Here is a 24,899-nt window from a genome sequence, read left to right on the forward strand (position 1 = left end):
GCTTCCAACATTATTATTATTATTACTATTTACTAGTATAGAGATGATCATGATCATGATGATTTTGTAAAATACTGGTTCCAATTTTGGAACCCGGCCACAATATCCGAAGATTCGCCAAGCATACGTTTTCATTTGAGCGATTATCCTTCCTGGCATTCACGTATGTTTGGGTTTGGGTACAATGATTGGAGTGACACTTACCAAGTAGTTCTTTTGGATATTAAACCATAGAAAATGGAGGTGAGAGTTCACTGCTAGGGCGACACTTGTTGGAGAAATGGTTTAACCTGCCCTTCATTTCCCATTTCGGGACAACATGGAGCGTTTGTGAGTGGCAGTGGCACCCTTAACTGGATAGCACTTCCCAAGCTGAGTTCTTGTTATCAATATCAATGGGATAACGTTGCTGTCAATGAGTTGGTGATTTTTTCTTTTTATCTAAAGGATAAGACGTACAGGTATTTTATTTGTCAATGCCTGATGGTCTTATTGAAGCAGTCCCTTCTTGGTCGTCTTTACTCGAGGTTTTGAAGGGTTGCCTATGTTTTTCTCATTATCACAGGAGAACCCATGCATTTTAGTTTTTGGCTAATGAGGGAGTTTGGAAATGAAAAATCTTTGACTCACTTGCTTAATACAAGTTATGAGCAACTTCAAATTGATAACTTCTATCCACTTATTCCATCGATTTTGTGCATGTCTGAATATGATAATGTCATGTTGCTGGCAAACCACGGATGTGAACATTTATTGTGTATGATGTTTGATACAATAGAATAGATCGATCGGTGTGAACATTTCAACAACGGTGAAAAGTGAGGCAGTTTTTTGTCATGTGATTATGTTCAAAGCTTGGTTTTGCCATATCGAAACTAAGGTACCCTAACTTTTGCTTATACAAGTGGTTTCAGAAGCTTGAATTTATGTTAAATTATGAAATTATGTAACTGGCTTTGATAATATGCACTATGCAACATGTATGTGTTAATAATAATATAGATTAATTGTTCTTTTCGAAAAGTTATTGGATTAATTGGCCATATTCCATGATTATTTTACTGAGACGCTTCACTAATGTCATCATTTATACAGTTTGTAGATACTGGATTGGGTTTCTCTAGGCCACTGTCTCTTGGGATTCTAGTTCTTCTCTGCTTCCACTCACATGCTTAAAGTTTAATTTTACGATATAGTTAGTATTGGTCTCAGTACTTGAACATCTTGCGATGAAGAAGGTACAGTGTTTTGGGGATTATCCTATACTTTTTTTTATCACTCATCACCAATTTAACTACACATTTCCACAAATATCTACAGGGATACATAGGTTTTGTTTTTTCCTTTTTGCCTTCTGTTAATTATGAATCCATGGCACATTTCACAATTAACATTCATCCTGTGATGCTTACTAGAAAATATTTAAGCTTGAGTTTGTCATTATACTTGACTACCTATAAAATCACTGCATATGCTAGCTACTTGAAGTTTACGTTCTACCAAAGTAATGCTAACGATAACGAAAAGTTTCACTTTCTGTTTGTTTTAATGTAAGCCAGCAATTTCTGATTTTTTTTTTAGCTTTAAATGCATTTATTGCACAATCTGGTTCTGTCAAACAGAAAAATAACAATGACGAACTTAGTATAAGACTTGGAGAAAAGTTTGGTGGTCGACATCAAACCCTAGTAGACACCCAAGCCCCTTATAAGTGATCATACTTAGTTTGTTTTGTTTTGTTTCTTACATTTATTATATGCCATAAGTACTTTGTTTTGGTGGTTAGATAGGTGATGATTTTCCAAAAATGGAATTCATTCTCTCTGAAATATTCTTTGTGGGTTGGTCTTTGAAAAGTTTTGAACAATATGCCAGAAAAAAAGTAGAAATATTTTATTCTTCCAACTTTCATTAATTTAATTTACTTCAAAATTTTGTTACAGTTATAGAATACTCGAAATGATTTTTTTTAAAATTTTGTTTAATGTGTAATCTCCTTTTGATTGCATGTGACTTGCTAATGGTCTTAAAAAGGCATATTTACTGTCAGTATACAGGAAATTTTTCTCTGGATCAGTCTGTCAACTGAAACTTTCACGTTTTGAACTTTCGTGTTTTATGCTTCCAAGATACAAGCTTCGAACTTATTATTGGCTATAAGGTTTCATTAGCATACTAGGGTCTTGTTTAAAGATGTTGAGGTTGAAGCATGTGGTTTAGATAATAAGTCTTCATTTTTTTTTTACTGGAAACTTTAGATAAGTCTTCAGAAATTCAGTTTTTTGGAAATTGAATTAGGTAAGTATATTGTTGAGCTAATCATTGAGAAGCATGTAAATGCTGAAAATATAGTTTAACTAATTTTCTGCCTTGTTCTTAGTTTAAAAGTTGGCTATCTATGCATATCAAAAGCTTTATTAGAGAAGTTTTCTGCAAATTGCATGTAAGAAATATTTTACATTTTTTTTAACATTTGTTACATATTTATTTAATCCCAAATTAATTGACAAACATACTGGCTTCTTGTATGGAAGTTAAAAATATACAATGCCATAAATAATGCATATGTTTTTAGTTCTACGGGAACTTAATTATTATTAGATTAAATTACTCTTTTGTTCTCTCTTGTTTTATTGTCCAGTGGATTTTTAATTCATATAATTTACATTTTAATTCTTTTTTAATTCCTATAATTTTAAAAGTAGTTTTTTTAGTTCTTATAATTTGTATTTTAATTCTCTTTTAGTCTCTATAGTTTGAAAGTGATATTTTTAGTTCCTATACTATATATTTTAATTCCATTTTAGTCCTTATCATCAAAATATGAGAAAAATTATCAATTACAATTAACTACAAAAATATTAGTAAGTAATTCGTAACAAATTTATCGTAACATAATTTATAATAAAAAATAATTGATAATTTATAACTAATTTGTAGTTAATTATTTTTATAATTTTTGTAATAAGGACTAAAAGGTAATTAAAATATAAATTATAGAAACTAAAAATGTCACTTTTAAATTATAAGGACTAAAAGAGAATTAAAATATAAAGTATAAGGACTAAAAAAAATACTTTTAAACTACACGGTCTAAGAGAATTAAAATGTAAACTATATAGACTAAAAATACCACTTTTAAATTATAAAGACTAAAAAAATAAGAATCATAAAATTATAGGAATCAAATGAATAATTTAATCTTATTATTATTTTGTTTGCACATGTGCAAGCACTTTCGCACAGATTTCAGAATCAATTAGAATTGGATGAATGTTTTCTAATTTTATACCTGACAATGTTATTACTGTAGAATCTCATTTATAAGAACACAGCTCTTGCCTTACAAGCTTGTATTATTGACATCATTACAAGCTTGTATTATTGACATCATGGTTGAAGCTAATTAATTTCCTTTCGTATATAAAGGGATATGGCTGCACGTTTGAACATGATGTATTTACTTTTTTCCTTAGTGTCTTTGTTTTTAGTTTTACTATGTTGCAGTTTTTGTTGTTCTTGGTTGATGCGCCTACCTCACCTTATTAATCAATATACTTATAATAGAATCTTATTATTCTTTTGGTTTAATTATTGTTGTTATAATTTTATTATTTGTATATTATACTCTTTATAGTTTAAAATTGGTTTTTTTAATTCTTATAATTTATATTTTAATTCTCTTTTAGTCTTTTAAGGTTGAAAATGATATTTTTAATTTTTATAATTTGCATTCAATTCTTTTAGTCTGTATAAAAAGATCACTTTCAAATTATAAGGACTAAAAAAATTAAAATACAAATTAAAGACTAAAAAATTTACTTTTAAACTAAGAACTAGATAATTAAAATGTAAATTATAAGAATTAAAAATATCACTTTCAGACTATAAAAACGAAAAGATACGAATCGTGAAACTATAAGAATAAATGAATAATTTAACCTATTCTTTTTTATAAAATATTTACTAGGAATTATTTTGTGTGCCAAAATAAAAAACTTGGGAAAGGCCTATCAACTGTGTAAATGCTGGATCTTTCCAATTAAGCATCTCACTGTTAAAATTTTAACTGCTCTAATCTGTTCAATTTTGCTTTTGTAAATTTGACCCTTCCAATGTGTGAGGTACATAATTTTTTTCTTCTTGAATTGTGCTAGGGTTTGTTTTGGCTGGAAAAACAAGGTTCTTTTTAAAATTTTAGATCTGCAACCCCAGCTTTAAGAAAATCATGGATTTTCATGGTATGCAGAGGGATGGAAGGAAGGAAGAAAGATGGAGAGTTCAGATCACCCTTTTTTGTCTTCGCCAAAATCTTATCAGCTTTGGTCTTTCTATTTATGGTTGGCTTGGAGTTTCAGTTGCTCTACCACATGATGGAATTGCCCATTATCTAAAACATGGTAGCTTATTGTAATATTGTTACATTGTTTTGCATATTGTAAACTGGTCAAGCTGGATCATGTGTAACAAGATATTATTTGAGGTGTACCTTTGACCTGCTTACTTTATTGTACATTATTAAATCTAGGTTTAATTATGTTTTTAATCTCTCAAATTAAGTGTTTTATTTTTTTCGAATTAGAAGCAAATAATAGAGTATATAAAGTAAGAACCAAGGATGCAGAATTTAAAGCGTACGTCGGGACAGTTTTAGTAAATAAATCACTTGAGCTAAAAGTTCATAAACTAACTCTTTCATACTCTTAGATTAATCCAAATGTGTTCAATCTAATTTTTTCGACCATAATTAAAATAGACATTCACTAATAACTTTGGGATTTAGCTAATTGTGTATCTTTTTTTCTTAATTTTTGTGCTCTATTTTTGCTTAACAAAAAAGAAAAGCACATTACAAAGGACTAACTAATTTGCCAATTCAGATGGCCAGTAACTGTTCCATATTAATAGGAGATATGTATTTTGAAGGTCCATTAAAAATTTCATCCACAAAGATGCGAGCAGCTGCTTCTGTAGGATGGAATGCATCCCAGAAAATATGGTCTTTTCTATTGGAACACATGCTCGAAATTGGCAGGCACGGAATTTGGGCATTCAACTCACCAAATCCACAACATGCAGCTTTCACATTAGCAAATCCTGAAAAAAGGGTCGTGAATTCCTTTAAAATTCTCTTTCTCCTCATTTCAATCTTAGCAACTTTCTAAACTTAATATATTCTATAAGATTAGAAATTATTATAAACATGAAATCAACAGTAATTAATTAAGGATTAGTTTTAATAACAAGTTTTGTAAAGTGATTATAAATATATAATGTAAATAGATATTGAACAATGTGTTAATATATACCGTATGAAGTTGGATTGTGAACGAGGTCTTGGATGGCAGCATAAGTATCAAAGTAAGAGTAACCTATGTCCCTGTTCTCCAATTGCCATTCCTTTAACATGGATTGAAGAGCTTCATTATATTTAACCGACAAGTCATTGGCTTCAGAAACGCATTCTGTTTTGTTCTTGACCCTGTATGCAGGGCAGCACCCAATTGCACCAACACCAGCAATCTCAAATTTCTTTGCACCATTGTTGTATAATCTCTGATAAAAAGTTGCCAAACCAAAATGAAAATATATGTAAATAATGCAAGTTTTGACCCTTCTAAGCTTATAATTTCGATCATAGAAGTAATAACTAGTAGTATGTCTTTGGATTCATGTGTAGATCATCTAAAATTTCGTTGAAATATCAGGCTAACATGATTTTAGGCAAATGTTCACGTTTGGTTGTCATGGTAAGAAATTAATTTTGCGTCCAAAATTGATTTTAAATTGAAATAACTTTAAATAGTTTTTGCATCAGACAAATAAATTGATATTAAGTTTTACTATTGACTTAATTTTAGAATAAAAGCATTTAAATATAAATTACTATATTTTAAAATTAAGTTTAACCAAAATCAGTTTCATTCAATTGCAAACACTCAATCAAACACAATCTAAGTAGCAGCTTACTATTTACAACCATTGTGTTTACCTGTAGTAGCACTTTTAATGTGGAAGCCATGGAATCCACGTACTGCTGAGGGGTGTTTTTCTTTTGAAGATCCTTTGAGTCAAAGTAACCAAAGATATCGTTGCCTCCAATCACCACAATGAAGATGGACTTTGAGAGGTGTTTCCCAAGAGAAGATGCTCCTATTTGTTGTGCCAGTTGTTCGTGCACTAGTGAGTAGTAGTCCACTTGCTTTGGCAAAGGTATTGATTGCCTCTACAAGAAATGTCATCCAGAAGGGATATAGCTCAGTTGGGGGAAGATTTTCTTTAGTTTGTCATTTTCTTATCATTTTGAGTTTTTGGGGACATCTCCTAGTAGTCTAGTACTTATGAGTCATTTTGGTTTTGATATTTGTTCTTTTCGTGGTCATGTACTTTTTTTTCTAGGTTGAAATAAATGTTAGCAACATAATCTTTGATATGTTGTTTATTATTTGGATGAATTGCATGTCTACCTTACTAAATAATGAATGAAAAAAAGTTTATGTAGTTTATATGCTTTTAGTCAATTTTCACATGACATATAATTTTATTTTATTAATTTTTTTGCCAATTGAAAAACTCAATTACATGTCATAATTAAATTGACTAAAACTATATATAGATATGTAATAGTCCCGACCTTCTTACAATAATCTCTTGTGAATAAGGACATGATAAATAAAAACAAAAACTGGAAGAAGAAAAGAGAAAATTAGAACTGTACTTACAAAACCATTATCTGAGACATTGAATATTCCAGCACCTCCGGAGGCAAAGTTAACACCACGCAAAAAAGATACGTTGTTGCTGTTGTTGTGGACATTAGATACTAGGGAGAGATAAGGTGGTGAAGTAGGTAGGCCCAATTTTTCAGCTGCAACCCAACCATCCATTTAATGCAAATATTAGCCAAAACACAATTTGTAATTTTGTATCACTATTTTCAATATTCATGCCTCAATAAAAACAACAATAAGACAATCAGATTAACTTTTAGGCCCTTTATGTACAATACATGTTTTCTTTGTCCCCAATTTCTTGTCTCCGATCCCAATCAAAAGAAAAATATGTCAATCGTTTCTTTCCCACCTTTCTATAAACAAAGTGCCTTTGGTTTTCCTATTGCCTATGTTCTTATATTCCATAAAACAGTATTAAATTATATAAACTTTTCTGAAGTCAGTACACTAAAACATGTACTTCTGACTCCCATGTTGATGACCGTCTTATGCCTCTTGGGAGCCATCCCATCAACCATGATTTTCTTACCGGAGAAAACATTGCAGAAAATAAAGAATATGGCTTAAAGTGTTGCTCACAATTTTTTGTCAATTAAAAATTCCTAACTACAAGACTCGTAAATTGTAACTTATTAAACATGTAGTAGGAGAGAAACATGCAGAAACTATACAACTTAATGACAACTATGGAATAATTGGGAGAATAGACAGATTTCAATGATGAAAAAAATCTCTCACTTTAAGCTGTTTTAAAAACAGAAAAGTGATTATATTCTCAATGTTTAATATTGCAATAGAGAAGCAGAGAAGCCAATAATGAGATTATAGCAAAAGACCAATAATGTTCATAATATAATTCAGATTATAATATTCAAAGGTAGTTATCTGCAGTAAAGTAAACAATTTATTATATGAAAGTTTGAAGAACCAATAGAGTAAATTTTGAATCACAGACCAATTAAATCTGCAGCATTCTTGCCATTGCTAAATCTCCCAGTGGGTTTCTTAGTTGGAAAATCAATGCCATAGTGAGGAAGAATTGCCTTTTCAATGGAGAGACTCAAGTAGTTGTTGTTGCCAATATCAACAAGTGAGTCTCCAAACACATAAACTGCTGGAGCCTTTTGAGCCTCCAAGAAACCAAAGCTGAAGATGAAGAAAGAGATAAAGAGAACGGAATTCCCCATTACAATCCTGTTGCCTATATTGGAATGATCCTGCTAAGAATTGGTGTGTGGAAGTAGAGAGGGTTTGGTTAGAGATATAAGGATGCAAAAATCAAAAACTTGACAAGTGCAGAAGATGGTGTGAAAAGAAGAATTTTTATTGAAGGCTAGTGAGAAGTGACTGACTATAGTGACAGATTGTGGAGCAAAGACTACCCCAAATATTCAATGTCAACCAACTTTGGTTCATATTGTTATAAACTGGAGAGGGCACAAATATAAATTGTCATTGTCACAGGAAAAAAATAACTACAATTCCAATCCCAATAAAAAAAAAGGAAATCATTAACTGGTATTCAAGAAATAGAAGTAAAAATAAATATTTATATTAAAATATATTTTTATTTAACATTTTTGAATTATTGAAAATATTTTAAAAAATATGAGGAATGGTCAAGTTATGAGTAACTTGAGAAAGTTATTCCTTTTAATTATTCTTTGTACATATAGAAGTTTATTAATTTAATTGCTAATTTAAAACTATTTATTGAGTAGAATAAGCCTATATATAATTATATATTTGGCACTTTATTAAATAAATTTAATTTAATGCATAATATAATTTAAAAAAATATAAGTAAATATTAATTATAAGATATCATAATTCAATGGGTGTAACTCAGTTGACAACATATATTAAGTCAATGAGAAAGAAGTTGGATTTGATTCTACAAAACATATATTCGTGACCCAAATAACAAATAACTTAATCTCTTTAATCATATGACAAAGATTTGATCCATGGTTATATGTATATAGCAACACTTATGGATAAAGGAGTTATCTCATAATTGATATTCTATTTTCTTGAAAAGTTAGTCTCAGGCTAGCTATGAGTGTTAGCTTATTAGATTGATAGGTTTTTTTAAGGGAAAAATCATCTAATCTAATCACTTTTAATTTTCTTAATTTATCATCCAATCGATTTTGTCCAAAATTTTAATTCAATCCAATCTAATATAGAATAGATCTGTGGAGATTTTTGTAATTTATTTTATTTATTAATTAAAAAGTATAAAAATATAATAAATATTTTTAATAAAAAAATCTTATTTTTATATCCTTAATGAAACATGGTGTTATTCATGAGTTATAAAAGTGAACAGTGAGAAATGAGAACCCATGATTATAATGAGACAGACCAACCCACTATATTAGCCACTTACATATATATAGAAGGAAAAAAAAAAAAAAAAAAAAGGAAAGTGGAACTCATGTTTCCCTGATTAATGTTTGATTCCTCCAGCAACGTGTCCTCTACCGGCCTTTATTGTTGATGTATTCAAATTAAAGTAGGACGAGTTTTAAGGCTCATTATGTGAAAGGAAAGGATTATCAATTCTGATAGAACAAAAACTGCCGACGGTGGATAGATACATGAAAATTGAAGAGTAAAACAAGTCACTCTACAGTCTACACTGTTTATTATGACACGGCATCATTAATAGCATTTCAACTGCAAATTAAATTTAACTTTTACAGTTTAAAATTAAAAGTTGTATTTTGTTTATTTTATAAATTTATACTTGTTTTTTAATCAAAATTTATGCTACCTAATTAAGCTTTTACATCATGATTTAACCTACTAAAATCGGTTTAATGGTGAAAGAATTGAGATAAATGAACGACGATCGAGTTAAAGACGTAGATTTTGATACACGTGATGATATTTGTTTTCAGAAAATAATTATTTTTAATTTGCAGAGTCTTCTTTTCGTAATTCATAATTTCATATTCAATTTGACGTGGTTAGTTAACATTTAATATTCTATTAACTTCAACTCATATTTAATTTGATACTTTTCGTATTTAAAAGCATTGAATGTTCTATAAACTATAATTTGATGTGAATTGTGGGGCTGAATATATTAACAAATCATATACGTTGGTGATCATTATTTATCACGTGATTAGTGAACATTGTTAGAAAGAAGTACCAAAGTGGCTTATTGTAAGGAAGATCAATTGATGAACTTTAAATTTTATGATAACTATTGTCTGTTGACAATATTTCCAAAGTTCAGAGGATGTGCCTGCATTTTTCCATGTTAATTGTATTATTATTATTATAATAATTGTTATTATTTTTATTATTATAATAATTTTCATTATTCTATCTATTTTTTATAGATAATTTTTATTAATAGATGAAAAAAGATAAGTATAAATAAATCACTATTATTCAATTGGGTCAAATTAATAGACCCATTTAACAAAACTATCATAATATTGTAATATTGACAATATTAATAAAAGGAGAAGAAGAATGATTTAATTGTAATATTAACCATATATAAGTTTTTTTATAACTATTCAATTATAGGTTGTGAATATAATTGAAAATTGTTGAGTTTTATAATAAATATTTGACTAAATTATAATTTTAGCCCCAATTTTTTAGAATAAATTATTTTTGTCATTCGGTAACAAGGCATTTGATAAGATGAAACATATAAAAAATATCTTGACAGGAATTAAACATGTAACTTTTTATTTAAAGATAAAACAACAAAACACTAAAATACTTGTTTTATTTAATTAATTTTATCATTATTATTTTACAAGTATCATTAGTAACCAGTTATTATTTTTTTTAATTATAAAAATTTATAAATTAAAATAAAATATTTAATGTATAAGTATATTTAATATTTAGTTTTACATGTATTTTTTATTATATAATTTTATTTTAATATAAACTAATAAATTATAATATATAAAAATTTGTTCTTATTTTATTATATTTTAAAAAAAATACATATCTTAATAAATAATTATTTAAAAAAATTATTTCATGCAATTTATACAAATCACCTAAATTTAAAATAATATTTAAATCACAACTATCAGTATCGATCAATTGGATATAAGTCATTATCATATTTTAAACCAATGTTAATATATCATTATAACGTGTGATATCTGACCTTGAGGATGCATTTACTCGTAATTACATTACCACCCTCTGTGTCACAAATGACAATTTGGGAGATTTATAATGACACATTCCACGTTATTTGACTTTGTACGTGACTAGTATATAAAAAAACATTTATTGGTTGATAAGTAAATAAATAAGAAAAAACAATAAAATCTCATAAAATAAACGTTTGCTAATGATATTTTGTTGTTGATGCGATTAACATAGTGTTGCAGCTATTTAACTTAGCTTTCAACTAAGTTCTTTTTTCTACCACTATTTATAATGTGTATTCAATTATCTCCTGCAACGTGTAGTTGAACTTATCGTGTATTGGTATACAAGTACACAAACTTATAATATTCAAGTTAGTTTGAATGAATGTTCAATGATAAACCGAATTGCTTTTTTTTTTTTGTAATTTCCCACAGATTAAAAAAATGATAAATCCGAATTGCTATCTTTTCTACCTTGAGTTCTTGCAACATGGTAGCAAAGCTTGATTGTTTAAAGTTTTGCTCCGTTAATATGAGCCATTAAATCATGAGAATCTTTTTCGTTCTCCTTTTTCAATCTCTTATGTTCTTCTTTGATCTGTAATTTTTTGGGATTCATCAAATTGGCAACGACAAATCCTTCAATAGATTCTTTGATCCCGTATTTTCTTCATCCAGATGAGAATTTATACTCGATACTAGTCTCAACATCTCTCATCAAGGGCCATTGTTATTCTTGGTCAAGAGCTACGGTTCTTGTTTTGAAGTCAAAGAATAAGTTCTAGTTTATATAGATGGAACTCTTCGCAAGCCTACGGCTAAGCGTCCACTTTTTCATCATGGGGCAGGTGCAATATTATGGTCCTATCATGAACTAATTAGGCCTTATCAATTACACCATCCCAAAACATTGACGTGATGATATAAGATTTAATTGTATTCCTATGTGAGATAACGATCTATTTAATAGAATAATCTATGTTTAATTTCTTCCATTTGTAAAAAAAAATTAGACCAACACAATCACACATCATCACTAAAGTTAACTTCTGATCCAATAAATTAAAAGATACACTCCATAACGAGGATAAAAAAAATCCATGAAATATAGTGTATACTTTGGATGGAATATGTTTTTGAGGTCCGGAAGGATCTCAAGGAAAGATCATGTCGAGGACACATATTCAGAATTGTTGAATTACAAGAGGTTGTTCAGACTCAAACACGAAAGGGGATTAGATTGTGATGTTTGTAGAATCTATTGTTAGTAATAAAAGAACAACCAAGCTTGCCATGTGTTGATCTCTCGTTTTTTCTACTATTTTTTTATTTCACTCACTGCCTTCCACGCTCTGCTTCCAGGCTTCTTCAACTCGCTCCACCGTTTCGCGCTAAAGGATTGAAATTTTTTAAAATTCATAGGCCAGCCTCCTACGACGTTAAGTAGCAGACCTGGAAGGTCAAATCACCCAAGCTAAGCTTCATCTACGTGCGCTCATCTTCCTCCTCTGCTTCTTACATTCATTTCGCAGTTTGTTTAAAATTCCAATTTTGAAATCTCATAGCTTTCTTCTCACTAGGTTCCAGAGCTACAAGGTGATCAGAGGCTTCTACCACATGTTTAAAATTCCAATTTGAAATCTCACAACTTCATCTATGCATGCTCATCTTCTTCCTCTGCTTCTACCACATTTTTCTCAAAGGTTGTCGAACGGTGGTTACTCAACAAGGTTACGATGCTTATTTTTTAGTTGTTGTGTGTTCACTATATTACCGCCATACCAACTGTAGTAACATTTGGTCTATTGTGCATTTTCATTTTGTGTTGCAGGAAGCTTCTACCACTGTCACATTAATAACTCATTCTACTTCGTAAGTGTGTATTGCTTTGTATATGATTTCATTTAGCCTAATGGATGTTTAATGTCTTTATGACTATCATGTTTTTGGATATTTGGAATTTTTGTAGTTAGTGTTGAAAGCTTAATGACAATTGGTATGGATTTATAGCAGTTCCTTTAAGTTGTGGTTTTTCGATTTTCATCCATATTTTGTTTGGAATAATTGTAATTTGTGTATTTGTGTAGCATTATTTCAAAGGTTGACCTCGAGAGCTGAAATAGATGACAAAAAGGAAACTTGGAAGATTGTTGTTCGAGTGATTAACATGTGGACCATACCAAGATCGCCTAAGTGTATTGTTCAGCTAATTTTAGTTGACAAGAATGTCAGGTTAACTGATTTTTGCTAGATATGTTGTATGTAATTGTTGTTGGTTGTTGTTTATAGCAAATGTTTTAAAAAATAGCACCGCTCATGTTAATTGTACAGGGTGATAAAATTTTAGCACAAATGAGGAATGTTGATGTTCAACTCAATAATGTTATTTTTTATGTAGGTCACACATATGTTATTTAGAACTTTGAAGTTGAAAAGAATAGTGGTCATTATAAAGCAACACACCATGGATTCAAAATAAATTTTGTAAAAGCAACTAAAGTCACACCTCACAAAATACTAGAAATACCTAAAACAATGTTTAACTTCACAATGTTTGATGACATTGTAAGTGGCTCAATCAGCACTGACTTTTTGATAGGTACATTTTTAAAATATGTGCTTATGAACAACTTTAAATGTTTGTGTGGTTGGTCTCTCTAATGATGGGTTTTGTTTGATCATGGGTTTTGTTTGAAGATGTTATTAGTGAGGTTGTTGAGATTGGGCAGTGGAATCTACATGGCAAACCAAAGAAAGTTGTATTTACTATGAAGGATGGATGGTATTCATTATTATTTACAAAAACAGAAACCTGAGTTAGTTTGAAATGTTAGTTGCATGAATAATTCATTTTTAATGTGACATAGTGAAAGTATCATGAGTTGTACTTTATGGGAGTCATTGGCTCTGAAGTTTAAGGATTGTTTTGATAGGCATGTTTCTGGTTCTGTGGTGTTGTTGCTCAATCTGGCTAAAATCAAAGAAGGAAACGGTTGTTGTTTCATTGTAAGTGCATTTTTGTAAATATACATTTGATTTTGAGCTAATATAAACTTTTTTTGGTTTTGTATAGGCACTTATCCGATATCAATCCAGAAATCGTGCGGGTGTGCAAGTATATTGATTGGTGCAGGAAGCAAAATTGGGGTTGCTGAACCATGGTTCAGTCTTTAAAGCGCAAATATTGACTCATGAGTTTCCTTTGCATTTCAAAACCTCATGTGCTTCTTCCATCAACAGTGGAAAAACCATGGATAATGTGCCAAAAATCAAGACAGAGTCTGGCTTGAAAGATGAAAATCATCTACCTCACGTGGCACGACAGAGTCATGCTCCACCAATGTTACTGCAGACACCTTTTAACCAGACAACTAACACGTGTACAACCTCTGCGCCTGGTAAGATTGTTGTTACCTATACATTGTAGTTACATTTTTCTACTGTCTCCCATGGAGCTGAGATCAAGTTAGTGTTACGATTCTTTGCTTCTCCTTTCTTGGTTATCATAGTAAATTCATTTTTGGATGATCATACCACTGTGGAACACAAAACAGAGAAGCGAACATTTTATTTTTAATAAATTATGTGTATAGCAGGCGAAAAAAAATATATCAACTATTCTAAATGTGTCTATTGTCAACACTAAATCATATTTTAAAACAAAACCATTTCAATCTTGTGCTATTACAACATTGGTTGCTTCATGTACTTCATTTAATCTGATTTACAGACATGTACTGTAATATGAAAGAGTAGCTGGTGTGATTTGTGACCTGTTGAAATTGGCTTTCCTACCAATTATTTGTCCTGAAGCTTTTTAATGTAATTACAATTTTGTATTTATTAGTTATTTTGTTTCATTTCTTAATATAGATAATCGTGGGCACATTGGCAATGGAAATAGATGTGTCATCTGCATTTTTATCTCAGCATAACAATAGATAGCAGATTTTGATTTACATTGCATAACAATATTAACTATAAAAATAATGTCAAAAATATGTTGGTTGTTTTTTATCCAATATTTAATGGTGCAAAGATTATCAATCCATATTAAGTTTAGAATTCATCACCAATATAAGTTAACTATAACAATTCCTATGCATTGCTTATTCTGTGGAGCCTGTGAATATTATTTGTTGCCTTTTATATTTCATGGTCAATGATTTTCCAATCTTTGCCATGCAAGTCCATAATGCTCCTATAATTTTCCTTCTAATCAAAAGCTATTCTCAAGTTCCATGACAAACCAGTATTATTAGGCAAGTTGTTGAGTTTTTCTGCCCTGTCCAGCCTGTTCCTTGGTTATTTTTATGATCACCGCTATGAACTACAACATTATATGAATTAGAAAATAGTAATAGATGAAAATGGTCTGTGTTGTTGTTTGCCTTTTCTCTATGCCAGTCCAGTAACATTAAGCTTTGCCTACTTACTTCCAAAGAAATTGTACTTTTTGAGGCTGCTGAAACTCATATGTGCTATGAAGTTCCAAGCAATACTTTTTTCAGCCTTCATTAGTATCCTGAAATGATGACACTGACTGTGTGACACTCCCAGACACAACCTCACTAATATCTGATAGTGTACCCTTATAAATCATAGACAAGAAATATATGTATATCAAGCTCCAAATAAGAGTACCAAATCATGACATTTTGAGTACCAAATATATGTGTATCAGCAACAACAACCTATGACCAGTAGGTTGCAAGATTATTTATGACTCGGTATGATATATATACATATAGTCTATTATGAAACACAACTTGACAATTTTACATGTCAGATTTGTTGTGTTACTTCTTGCAATTGGCTTTTATGCAAATTTGGTTTACTGCGTATTTATTAATGTCATTTCAGTTGTGTATTGATGATTTGTTCTGTTTCAATAGTTAATGTGCATAATGGTTGCCACATTGCACATGGAAAATGGTTGGGTCATCTGAATTTTTATGTTAACCTAGCAAGGAATTGTTGATTTCTATATAACATTCTATATTAGTATTAGGTACAACCTTAATAGCAATTTCTTTTATAGCATTGTGTAATGTAGTGACATTTATTGATGTTAATATTTTAATGCCATATGGAGTTCAGAGTTGATGAATAACTTGAAGGCAAACTGCTATCAATTGGCAAAAAAAAATGATGCAGATAAGAAAAACTGAACTTGAGATGTTCCAGACCATACTTGCAAAGGATCAAGTCAACCATTTATTATGATATAACTATCATTTCCAATTACCATATTGATTTTTGAATCATTGTGCTACACCTAAGCAACCAATTAGGCTCATTCTAATGTTGAACTATTTCAAATGTAGATGTTTGGTGAAGTCAATAGGCCTTTTGCTGTTAGATGGAAAGACCAACTTGATCATCACTGACATTTAATTAACAGACATGGCAATCTGGATGATGTTGTCTACAATAAAAATTTGACCAGTCCAACCATTGTGCACGGATGCATGGACAACACTAAGGACTTTCTATGGGCTCGAGGGAGATCACTATATTACATTAGCCTATTATGGCCAGCCTCTCTTCTTGCTAACCATATTCAAAACCTCCAGTGATCCAAAAGCTTTTCTAAAATGACACTCATTATACCATCAAGTGCCAAATTCAATGACTTTCAAGATGCTTCTTAATGAATACAAGGCCACGTGCAGCGGCTTGGTAAGATACTTAGTTACATACTTCATTAATTAACAAGCATCTTCATTTGTTTTTTTAAAATTATCCGTTAACTCAAATTCATTTATTAGTTATGGTAGGATGTTCCAAGTTGTATGTACTACTTTATGAAAGAGAAACAGTTCACTCAATTGAACATAGCAGACTGTGCCGAATGCCACATTATTTACAATGACTAGCGAAAGATAGCAAAAATTGGATCTGGATGGAGAGATTTTTCCAAATCCCATAGCTTCAAAGCTGGCATGGAATTAGTGTTTGAATTTCCTGATCCCAATGTCAACTATGCTTTCATTTGACCTTGCTTATAAATTTATTGCAATATTGAAGTAACATTTGTATATTTTTGTAAATCACACACTTATTTGCTTCTCAACCTTTTGCGCTAAACTTTGACTTTAACAACGTGACTTTGTTATTTCCGTTATGGTATATAACATCTGCTTTTATTTTGTATCATCATCAGATTTCATTTGTACATATCGATTATCCGCTTTTTTATCCTATATAGCTTTTTAGCTCATTCAATTGCTTTTAAATTTAGGAAATTGCAATATTATATAATATTATCACTATTCAATTGATGCCTATATTGTCAATTTTATTTTTTAGCTTACCCGTGAAAACGCACGGGTGACTTACTAGTTTATGAATTCAAACTCTTCTTCATCCTCTGTTTGTTGTCCTACTGTACAATAGATGAAAAAGAACAATCTAATTAGCTCTAACTTATAATGTAAACCTATGATTGAACTGAGTACCCAAAAGATTAAACTTGATGATTTTGTTTTTAACAATACACTATATTGATCCTTGAAATTATGAGTATTGGTAATTTTAGTTCATGAAATTAAAAAAAAAAGTCACTTTAGTCTCTTATAACTACCAAAAGAGGCTAATTTAGTTCCTAAAAAAACTATGGACTATAATACCTAACGTTTTGTAATTTCTTTGTAATTTCAAAGACTAAAATGATGTTTTTAGAATTTCAAAAATTAAATTGACCAATGTCATAATTTTCATATAGTAATTTAATATAAAGTGAGATCCAGTTTTCAAAAAAATCAATCTACTTAATTTGGTCGTTAAAGAAAAAAAAAAGTAACTAAATAGTCCCTCAATATTATAAATCTGAGATACTTTATTTCTATTACATGATTAGTCACTAAAAAACAATGTAAGGTGGTTTGCAGAGTGACATCAAGGTGGAGTTAGAAATGAAGTGAAGTTAATTATCATACCAATATTTGACGTATTTTATACCATGTTTATGAAAAAAATGGATTATTCAGCTATCATCACACAAAACGTGTGCCGCAGGTGAGGTGTCATGCGTCCAACGTGACCAACTTCTCTTTGTGGCCGAAAAGATTGTCGCTCCAACCCAAATATTGAGGTTCTCGGGTTGTGTTAGTGGGATGGAACAGAGATTCAGCTTGGCCAATCTAGGTTATTTGAGGATCTTGGTTTCCATGATGTCGATATCCTACTTAGAGAACATACTACAAGCTAAAATATATCGTTGCTACTAACATGATAGTTTTTTATTTAATCGAAAGTCAGCATAATTATTTAGTTAAATGTAGTAAAAAGTTAAAACATGTCCCATCGTATCACAACTCACAACTATCACTATCGATCAGTTGGATATAAGTCATTATCATATTTTAAACCAATGTTAATATATTATTATAACGTGTGATATCTGACCTTGAGGATGCATTTACTCGTGGTCAATTACATTACCACCCTCTGTGTCCCAAATGACAATTTAGGAGATTTATAATGACACATTCCACGTTGTTTGACTTTGTACGTGACTAGTATATAAAAAAAACATTTATTGGTTGATAAGTAAATAAATAAGAAAAAGCAATAAAAACTCATAAAATAGACGTTTGCTAATAATGTTTTGTTGTTGATGCGATTAACATGGTGTTGCAGCTATTTAACTTAGCTTTCTGATAAGTTCTTTTTTCTACCACTATTTATCTTTAGCAACTTGTAGTTGAACTTATCGCGTGTGTATTGGTATATAAGTACACAAACTTATAATATTCAAGTTAGTCTGAATGAATGTTCAATGATAAAACCGAATTGTTTTTTTTTTTTTTTTTTGTAATTTCCCACTGATTAAAAAAATGATAAATCTGAATTGCTATCTTTTCTACCTTGAGTTCTTGAAACATGGTAGCAAAGCTTGATTGTTTAAAGTTTTGCTACGTTAATATGAACCATTAAATCATGAGAATTTTTTTTGTTCTCTTTTCTGAATCTCTTATGCTCTTCTTTGATCTGTAATTTTTTGGGATTCATCAAATTGGCAACGACAAATCCTTCAACAGATTCTTTGATCCCGTATTTTCTTCATCCTGATGAGAATTTATACTCGATACTAGTCTCAACATCTCTCATCAAGGGCCATTGTTATTCTTGGTCAAGAGCTACGATTCTTGTTTTGAAGTCAAGGAATAAGTTCTAGTTTATATAGATGGAACTCTTCGCAAGCCTACGGCTAAGCGTCCACTCTTTAATCATGGGGCAGGTGCAATATTATGGTCCTATCATGGACTAATTAGGCCTTATCAATTACACTATCCCAAAAGATTAACGTGATGATATAAGATTTAATTGTATTCGTATGTGAAATAACGATCTATTTAACAAAATAATCTGTGTTTAATTTCTTCCATTTGTAAAAAATTTTAGATCAACACAGTCACACCATCACTGAATTTAACTTCTGATCCAATAAATTAAAAGATACACTCTATAATGGAGGATAAAAAAATCCATGAAATATAGTGTATACTTTGGATGGAATATGCTTTTGAGGTCTGGAAGGATCTCAAGGAAAGATCCTGTCGAGGACACGTGTTTAGAATTGTTGAATTACAAGATATTGTTCGGACTCAAACACCAAAAGGGATTAGATTGTGATGTTTGTAGAATTTATGAATTCAAACTCTTCCTCATCCTCATTCTGTCCTACTATACACGAGATGGAAAAAAACAATCTAATTAGCTCTAACTTATAATGTAGACCTATGATTGAACTGAGTACCCAAAAGATTAAACTTGATGATTTTGTTTTTAACAATACACTATATTAATCCTTGAAATTATAAGTATTGATCATTTTAGTTCATGAAATTAAAAAAAAAAAGTCACTTTAGTCTCTTATAACTACCAAAAGAGGCTAATTTAGTTCCCAAAAAAAATTATGGACTATAATACCTAATGTTTTGTAATTTCAAAGACTAAAATGATGTTTTTACAATTTCAGAAATTAAATTGACCAATATCATAATTTTCATATACTATTTTGATATAAAGTGAGATCCGGTTTTCAAAAAAATCAATCTACTTAATTTGGTCGTTACAGAAAAAAAAAAGTAACTAAATAGTCCCTCAATATTATAAATCTGAGATACTTTATTTCTATTACATGATTAGTCACTAAAAAAAACAATATATATCAACTTTGTAAAGCCCCTTATGTAATCAGGAAAACAATACCATCAACAAATATAAAAATAATCAGGACTAGTTACATAAGACTAACGTGCTGGAGGCAATTCTAATTTTAAATGGTCCTTCAGAAATTTCTTAAAGCTATCCTCTCTGCTTCCTCTATAGGGCAGAACCTTCAATGCAGAACAGAGAACAAAAACTTTAAATGGATGCAATTGCTTAAGAATTTCAGGGTCCCTATCATAATCCTGCAAAGAAGAAATAATTAAAGGGCTGTGATTCCCCATACTAACAAAAAATATGTAACTAAAACGAGAAGTATGTCTACCCACCTTTTCAGTTATTACAACAATTGGTTTGGAACCAAACTTCCCCTCTAGTTCTCCAAGTTTGGCTCTGATCATCTCAATATCCTGGATTAAGTGAGATTATGGTATAGTAGCATCTTAGTCAGTGTAAAACTAAACCACATGAGAAAATTCTCAATAAATAAATAATTAGAAGTAGGCAGGACTCAATATGATCCTCATGCAATTTTCTCACAAACTACTGTCATTAAGTTTAACAGCACAGCAGCGAAAAGAACACATGACAGGTTTAAACCTTAATTTAAAATAACACAGTATTCATCAGTCAATAAGCTATTACTTCCAAATTCAGGAGAGCAAAATGTACCCTGGCATGGAATATGTGATGATCACTAAAATCTATTCAATCAACATAAAGTGCTCCCATCTGCACCAAGTTATCTGCAGTTTAGAGATCAGATAATAAATAAATACAGACAGAAGGAGAAAAGAAAGTGAAAATCCACTTAAAAAGCTATACAACATTATATTTAGATATCATGGCAAACAAAGGGGTTGGTGTGTGTCACTCATTATGTCTGGAACACGCATTTATCCCTTATACTGTCTTTCAATTCCGTAGACGATCCTTCTCTAGTATATAATATATAATAGACAGTTGTGACAAGAAGCTCGCCCACTTAGTTTAGCATTTCATTATCTATTGTTGAGTTATTTTACTTATACTAGAATCCAATGTTAAGAAATTTCACAATTTCATGATTTTAGATAAAAACAGTACAATGGTATATAAGCTGAACATGTTAAAACAAAATAGTCAACTAATATGTTTGTGTCCAGATTAATCTCCAATCATTATCATCAACATAAATTTCATTTGGATAATGAAAGATTACTAAGGAGGAATACCTTTTGAATAAGCTTCACAAAAGGCTTTGCAGAACCAATAGCAGAAACACATAATACAGTAGCTTCATGAAGAGCCGTCAATGGTATTTTGGCATTGATAGTTCCCACCTCAAATAAGTAAGTTGGATCCATTTTTGTTAAGAAAATAGGAACAGACTTATTAATCCCTAGGACCATGGATTCAATATCCTTGAGGGTATGCTCAGAAACCTGTTCTTCCAACGTATACAATTTTCAGTAATATGTCATTGCCATGTTTTTAGAACTCAGCAAACCCATTTGCCACCTAAATGAGCAAACACATGGTGATGAACAAAAAATTGCCAAAAATTTATGCAATTTTTCCTTGAAAAAGGAACTATGAATATCATTTTAGCATACTAAATCTGCATGATGGATAACAACTTCATCTGCCCGTCTAAGTGCAGTCAAAGGTTCCATTAAAGGTCCACGTGGCAGCAGTTGAAGGTTACCCCAAAGAGTTAATTCATTAACCATTACAATATCCAAATCTCGCTCCAATGCTACCTTACATGCAAATAATATGGTTTAGAGCAAATGTCATGCCAAGGCATAAAAAAGAAAATCTTTGTTTCAAGCATTTGTGTCACTAGCAGCAAAGCAGTAAATGCCAATGAACATAACTACCGGAGCAGATTTCAATTGGGAAACAAGGTATTTTCAGGATCATCATTTAAGAAAAAAATTATCTTATAGTATATAAACAAAGAGAAGAAAAATGTCAGGTGGTGACAAGAGTTGCATTACCTGCATTGCATCATCAAGAACTACAACCCCAATTTTTTCTGAATCAAGAGAATCCTGGACCTTCTGATCAAGGTATTGCTTCTCATGCCATGAACTCTTACCAATATCAATGTAGCCATACTTTTGGATAAAATGACTTGCAACAACAGCTCGATTAGCACCGACACCAAACTTAGTTGATGTCCCAAGTAAATGCCTGCGAAGCATGTTGACTTCATCCCCACCACCATAACCCTGTAAGAAGAAGAGACACAATAATCAAGCTAGGCAACTTAGCAAAACCAAAATATTAAATGAATAGACATTGATTGCATCAGTTTGAATTTGACATGAAGAGACCAATATCTTCAATAACTTAAGAGAGCATGAAAACCCAAGAAAACCAGTCATAATCAAGTGTCATTTTTTTAACATGAAAGTAAATCCTAACTGTATCACAAAACAATATACACTTCAGCCATTGTAAAATTTATTTATTGACCAATTACCAAACTAAATTAATCATTTATGCACTTACAATCATAGTTATCAAAACCGGCTCGGACTAGCTGAGTAGCTTGTCAAACCGATCTGACTAAGAATAAATGATATAATCGCACTAAGCTAGTGGTTGGATTGGAAATGTTATGGAACCAGTGTGACATGGTGTAATCCAGCCAGTTTTTCCTAATTGAACTGGTAATCTAGCAGGTTTTCAAGTAAACTAATACATTTAATAAAAAAATGGGATTTTATACAGTATTTTTTTTAATAATTGTTTTAAAGTATGAAATTTAAAAGATTGTTTCATCTTAACCAGTAATCTCGAGTCTGAGTCTTGGATGCAATTGTCTTAAATACTTACTTTGCCGTTAAAGATTTTGTCCGGTTCAAACAAAATAATCTGTTGTGGAAGATATTTGTGGTCTCTCACCAAAAAAAAAAGTTTATTAGTCAAGATTTTTTTAAAAAAAAAAACAGTTAGTTAGTTATGTAAGGTTATGTTTGGAGATACAATATGTTTTGGATGGTTAAGGAGAAGGAATGAAGGAAAAGTTGAGAATTTAATCTCCTCTCTTAACAATTCTAACATTTATCGATAAAAAAAAAGTTATGGAAGCTATGACTGCTAGGTTGGTGGAAACATTGATGGAAAGAAAATACATTGGCAAAGCTGGAAAAAAACTTGTAGACATAAATCTGAAGGTGGGATGGGATTTAGATTGATGAAGGCTTTTAATGAAGCGTTGGTGGCAAAACAATTTTGGACAATCTTGGTCAATGAGCATTCCTTAGTGGCGAAGGTATTCAAGGCCAGATATTTCCCAAATAAATCTGTGTGGGAAGCATCTAAAGGTTATAGGCCAAGTTTCGTGTGGTCTTGTATAATGGATGCGAAATGGATTGGTGAAGAAGGATGCGTTTGGAGGATAGGAAATGGCACAACGGTGAGCGTGTTTAAGAAACAATGAGTTCCTAATCTACCTGGGAACCGAGTACCCATTGGAGAACCAGACTCAATGCATGATGAAATACAGGTTGATGAGTTGATGGAGGGAGGTGGAATGGGGAACTTATAGAGTATTTTCCCTATGGAGGCATAAAAAGCAATCAAAGCTATCCCCCTCAAAATGTTTTCAACAGAGGATTGGGTAGCATGGAAGCATAATAGCATTGGAATTTATTCTGTCAAAATGGGTTACCACATAGCCCGAATGAAGCACAACTCGGTGGAGTCAAGCTCGAATAGTCAGAACTAGATATGGGGGTTGGTCTGGAGCAGAAAGGCATTGCCAAAATGCAAAAATCTTATTTGGAGGGTGCTTGGATATCCTCCCCAGTCGAAGTAATTTGGCTGCAAGGAAGGTGCTGGAGGATCAAAGTTGTCCTCTGTGTGGGAACGATTCTAAATCAGTTATGCACGACTTGGTTTTGTGTCTGTTTGTGTAGAGAATTTGGTGTGCTTCCCCAGTTGGTATCCATATAAATCCTGAACAATTTGGAGATTTCAAGGAGTGGATCCTTTTCTAGAGCCAGAAGGTTGATGAGGATACAAAGGATTTGATGTTAACCTTAGCATGGACCATTTAGTACCCGCGAAACCAGTATGTGTTCAACAACAGAAAGCTTGATTGTAGCCATGTCTTGGCCAAAATGTTCTTTTTTCCTTGCTCCAGTTGAGAAGCATTTCCTCAACTTTTCTTTCTCCCTCCCATATTTCAGCCGATGCATTTCCAGCAAACTTCTCCCTCTTTCTTTCTGTCGCTCTAAAATTTTGGTTGCCTTTAAGAGTGACTTTCTAAGTCATATTTTTCGGTTGCCTTTCAGAGTGACTTTTCAAGTCATATTTTCGGGTGGCTTTAGAGTGACTTTTCAAGTCATACAAGAGGGTGTAATTCTAGAAAAGGTTCCCTCAGTGCATTGGGAATTTTATACAGTTATCAGTGCTGTTTTATCCTGGGGACGTCGTGGTTGATAGTCTGCTTGCACAATTTTTGGCAGTGCCACGAAACGTCTTAAAGAAAGCGACATTGTCCGTGACTCAGCCAGTAATTTTTCGGTTTGCCATAAACTTTTGTTACAACAATTTTAAGACGTTTTCTATTCTGCTATGGCTACTGTAGATATTACTGGCTCGAACAACAATGACCTCAACAAACCTTTTAGGTTTGAAGGGTATCATTTCAAACGTTGGCAACAAAAGATGATGTTTTATTTAACTATGAGAAAAGTTGCCTATGTTTTGAACACTGATATTTCGGTGGTATTTGAGGATGCTGAGAAGGAAGTGAAGGATAAAATGACTATGGAATTAGCTCTCTGGAATGAAAATGATTATCTATGCAAGAATTTCATTTTGAATGGGTTAGCTAATGATCTCTATG

The 24,899-nt window shown here is 31.3% G+C and overlaps 1 protein-coding gene and 1 pseudogene across 1 annotated transcript; both read right to left on the bottom strand.

Annotated features, from left to right (window-relative positions):
- Nucleotides 1–4,677: 4,677 nt before the first annotated feature.
- LOC100791790 (GDSL esterase/lipase At5g55050) lies at nucleotides 4,678–8,115 on the bottom strand. Its single transcript, XM_006602134.4, has 5 exons — nucleotides 7,690–8,115; nucleotides 6,723–6,868; nucleotides 5,993–6,226; nucleotides 5,310–5,556; nucleotides 4,678–5,097 (listed from the first exon to the last, which is right to left on the bottom strand). The coding sequence occupies exons 1-5, from the start codon at nucleotides 7,919–7,921 to the stop codon at nucleotides 4,877–4,879; spliced, it is 1,080 nt and encodes a 359-aa protein (XP_006602197.1). The 5' UTR covers nucleotides 7,922–8,115; the 3' UTR covers nucleotides 4,678–4,876.
- Nucleotides 8,116–19,988: 11,873 nt separating this feature from the next.
- Nucleotides 19,989–24,156, bottom strand: LOC100792315 (probable tetraacyldisaccharide 4'-kinase, mitochondrial; annotated as a pseudogene).
- Nucleotides 24,157–24,899: the final 743 nt, after the last annotated feature.

The sequence above is a fragment of the Glycine max genome, chromosome 18 (assembly GCF_000004515.6).
Source record: "Glycine max cultivar Williams 82 chromosome 18, Glycine_max_v4.0, whole genome shotgun sequence".
Lineage (NCBI taxonomy): Eukaryota > Viridiplantae > Streptophyta > Magnoliopsida > Fabales > Fabaceae > Glycine > Glycine max.

Excerpts from the sequence above, each read along its gene's own strand:
- LOC100791790 (XM_006602134.4), bottom strand. The coding sequence starts at position 7,921 with ATGGGGAATTCCGTTCTCTTTATCTCTTTCTTCATCTTCAGCTTTGGT. Across the intron at positions 6,869-7,689 it reads GAATGCTGCAGATTTAATTG|CTGAAAAATTGGGCCTACCT; the intron begins GTCTGTGATTCA and ends GTTGGGTTGCAG. Across the intron at positions 5,557-5,992 it reads CATTAAAAGTGCTACTACAG|AGATTATACAACAATGGTGC; the intron begins GTAAACACAATG and ends ACTTTTTATCAG.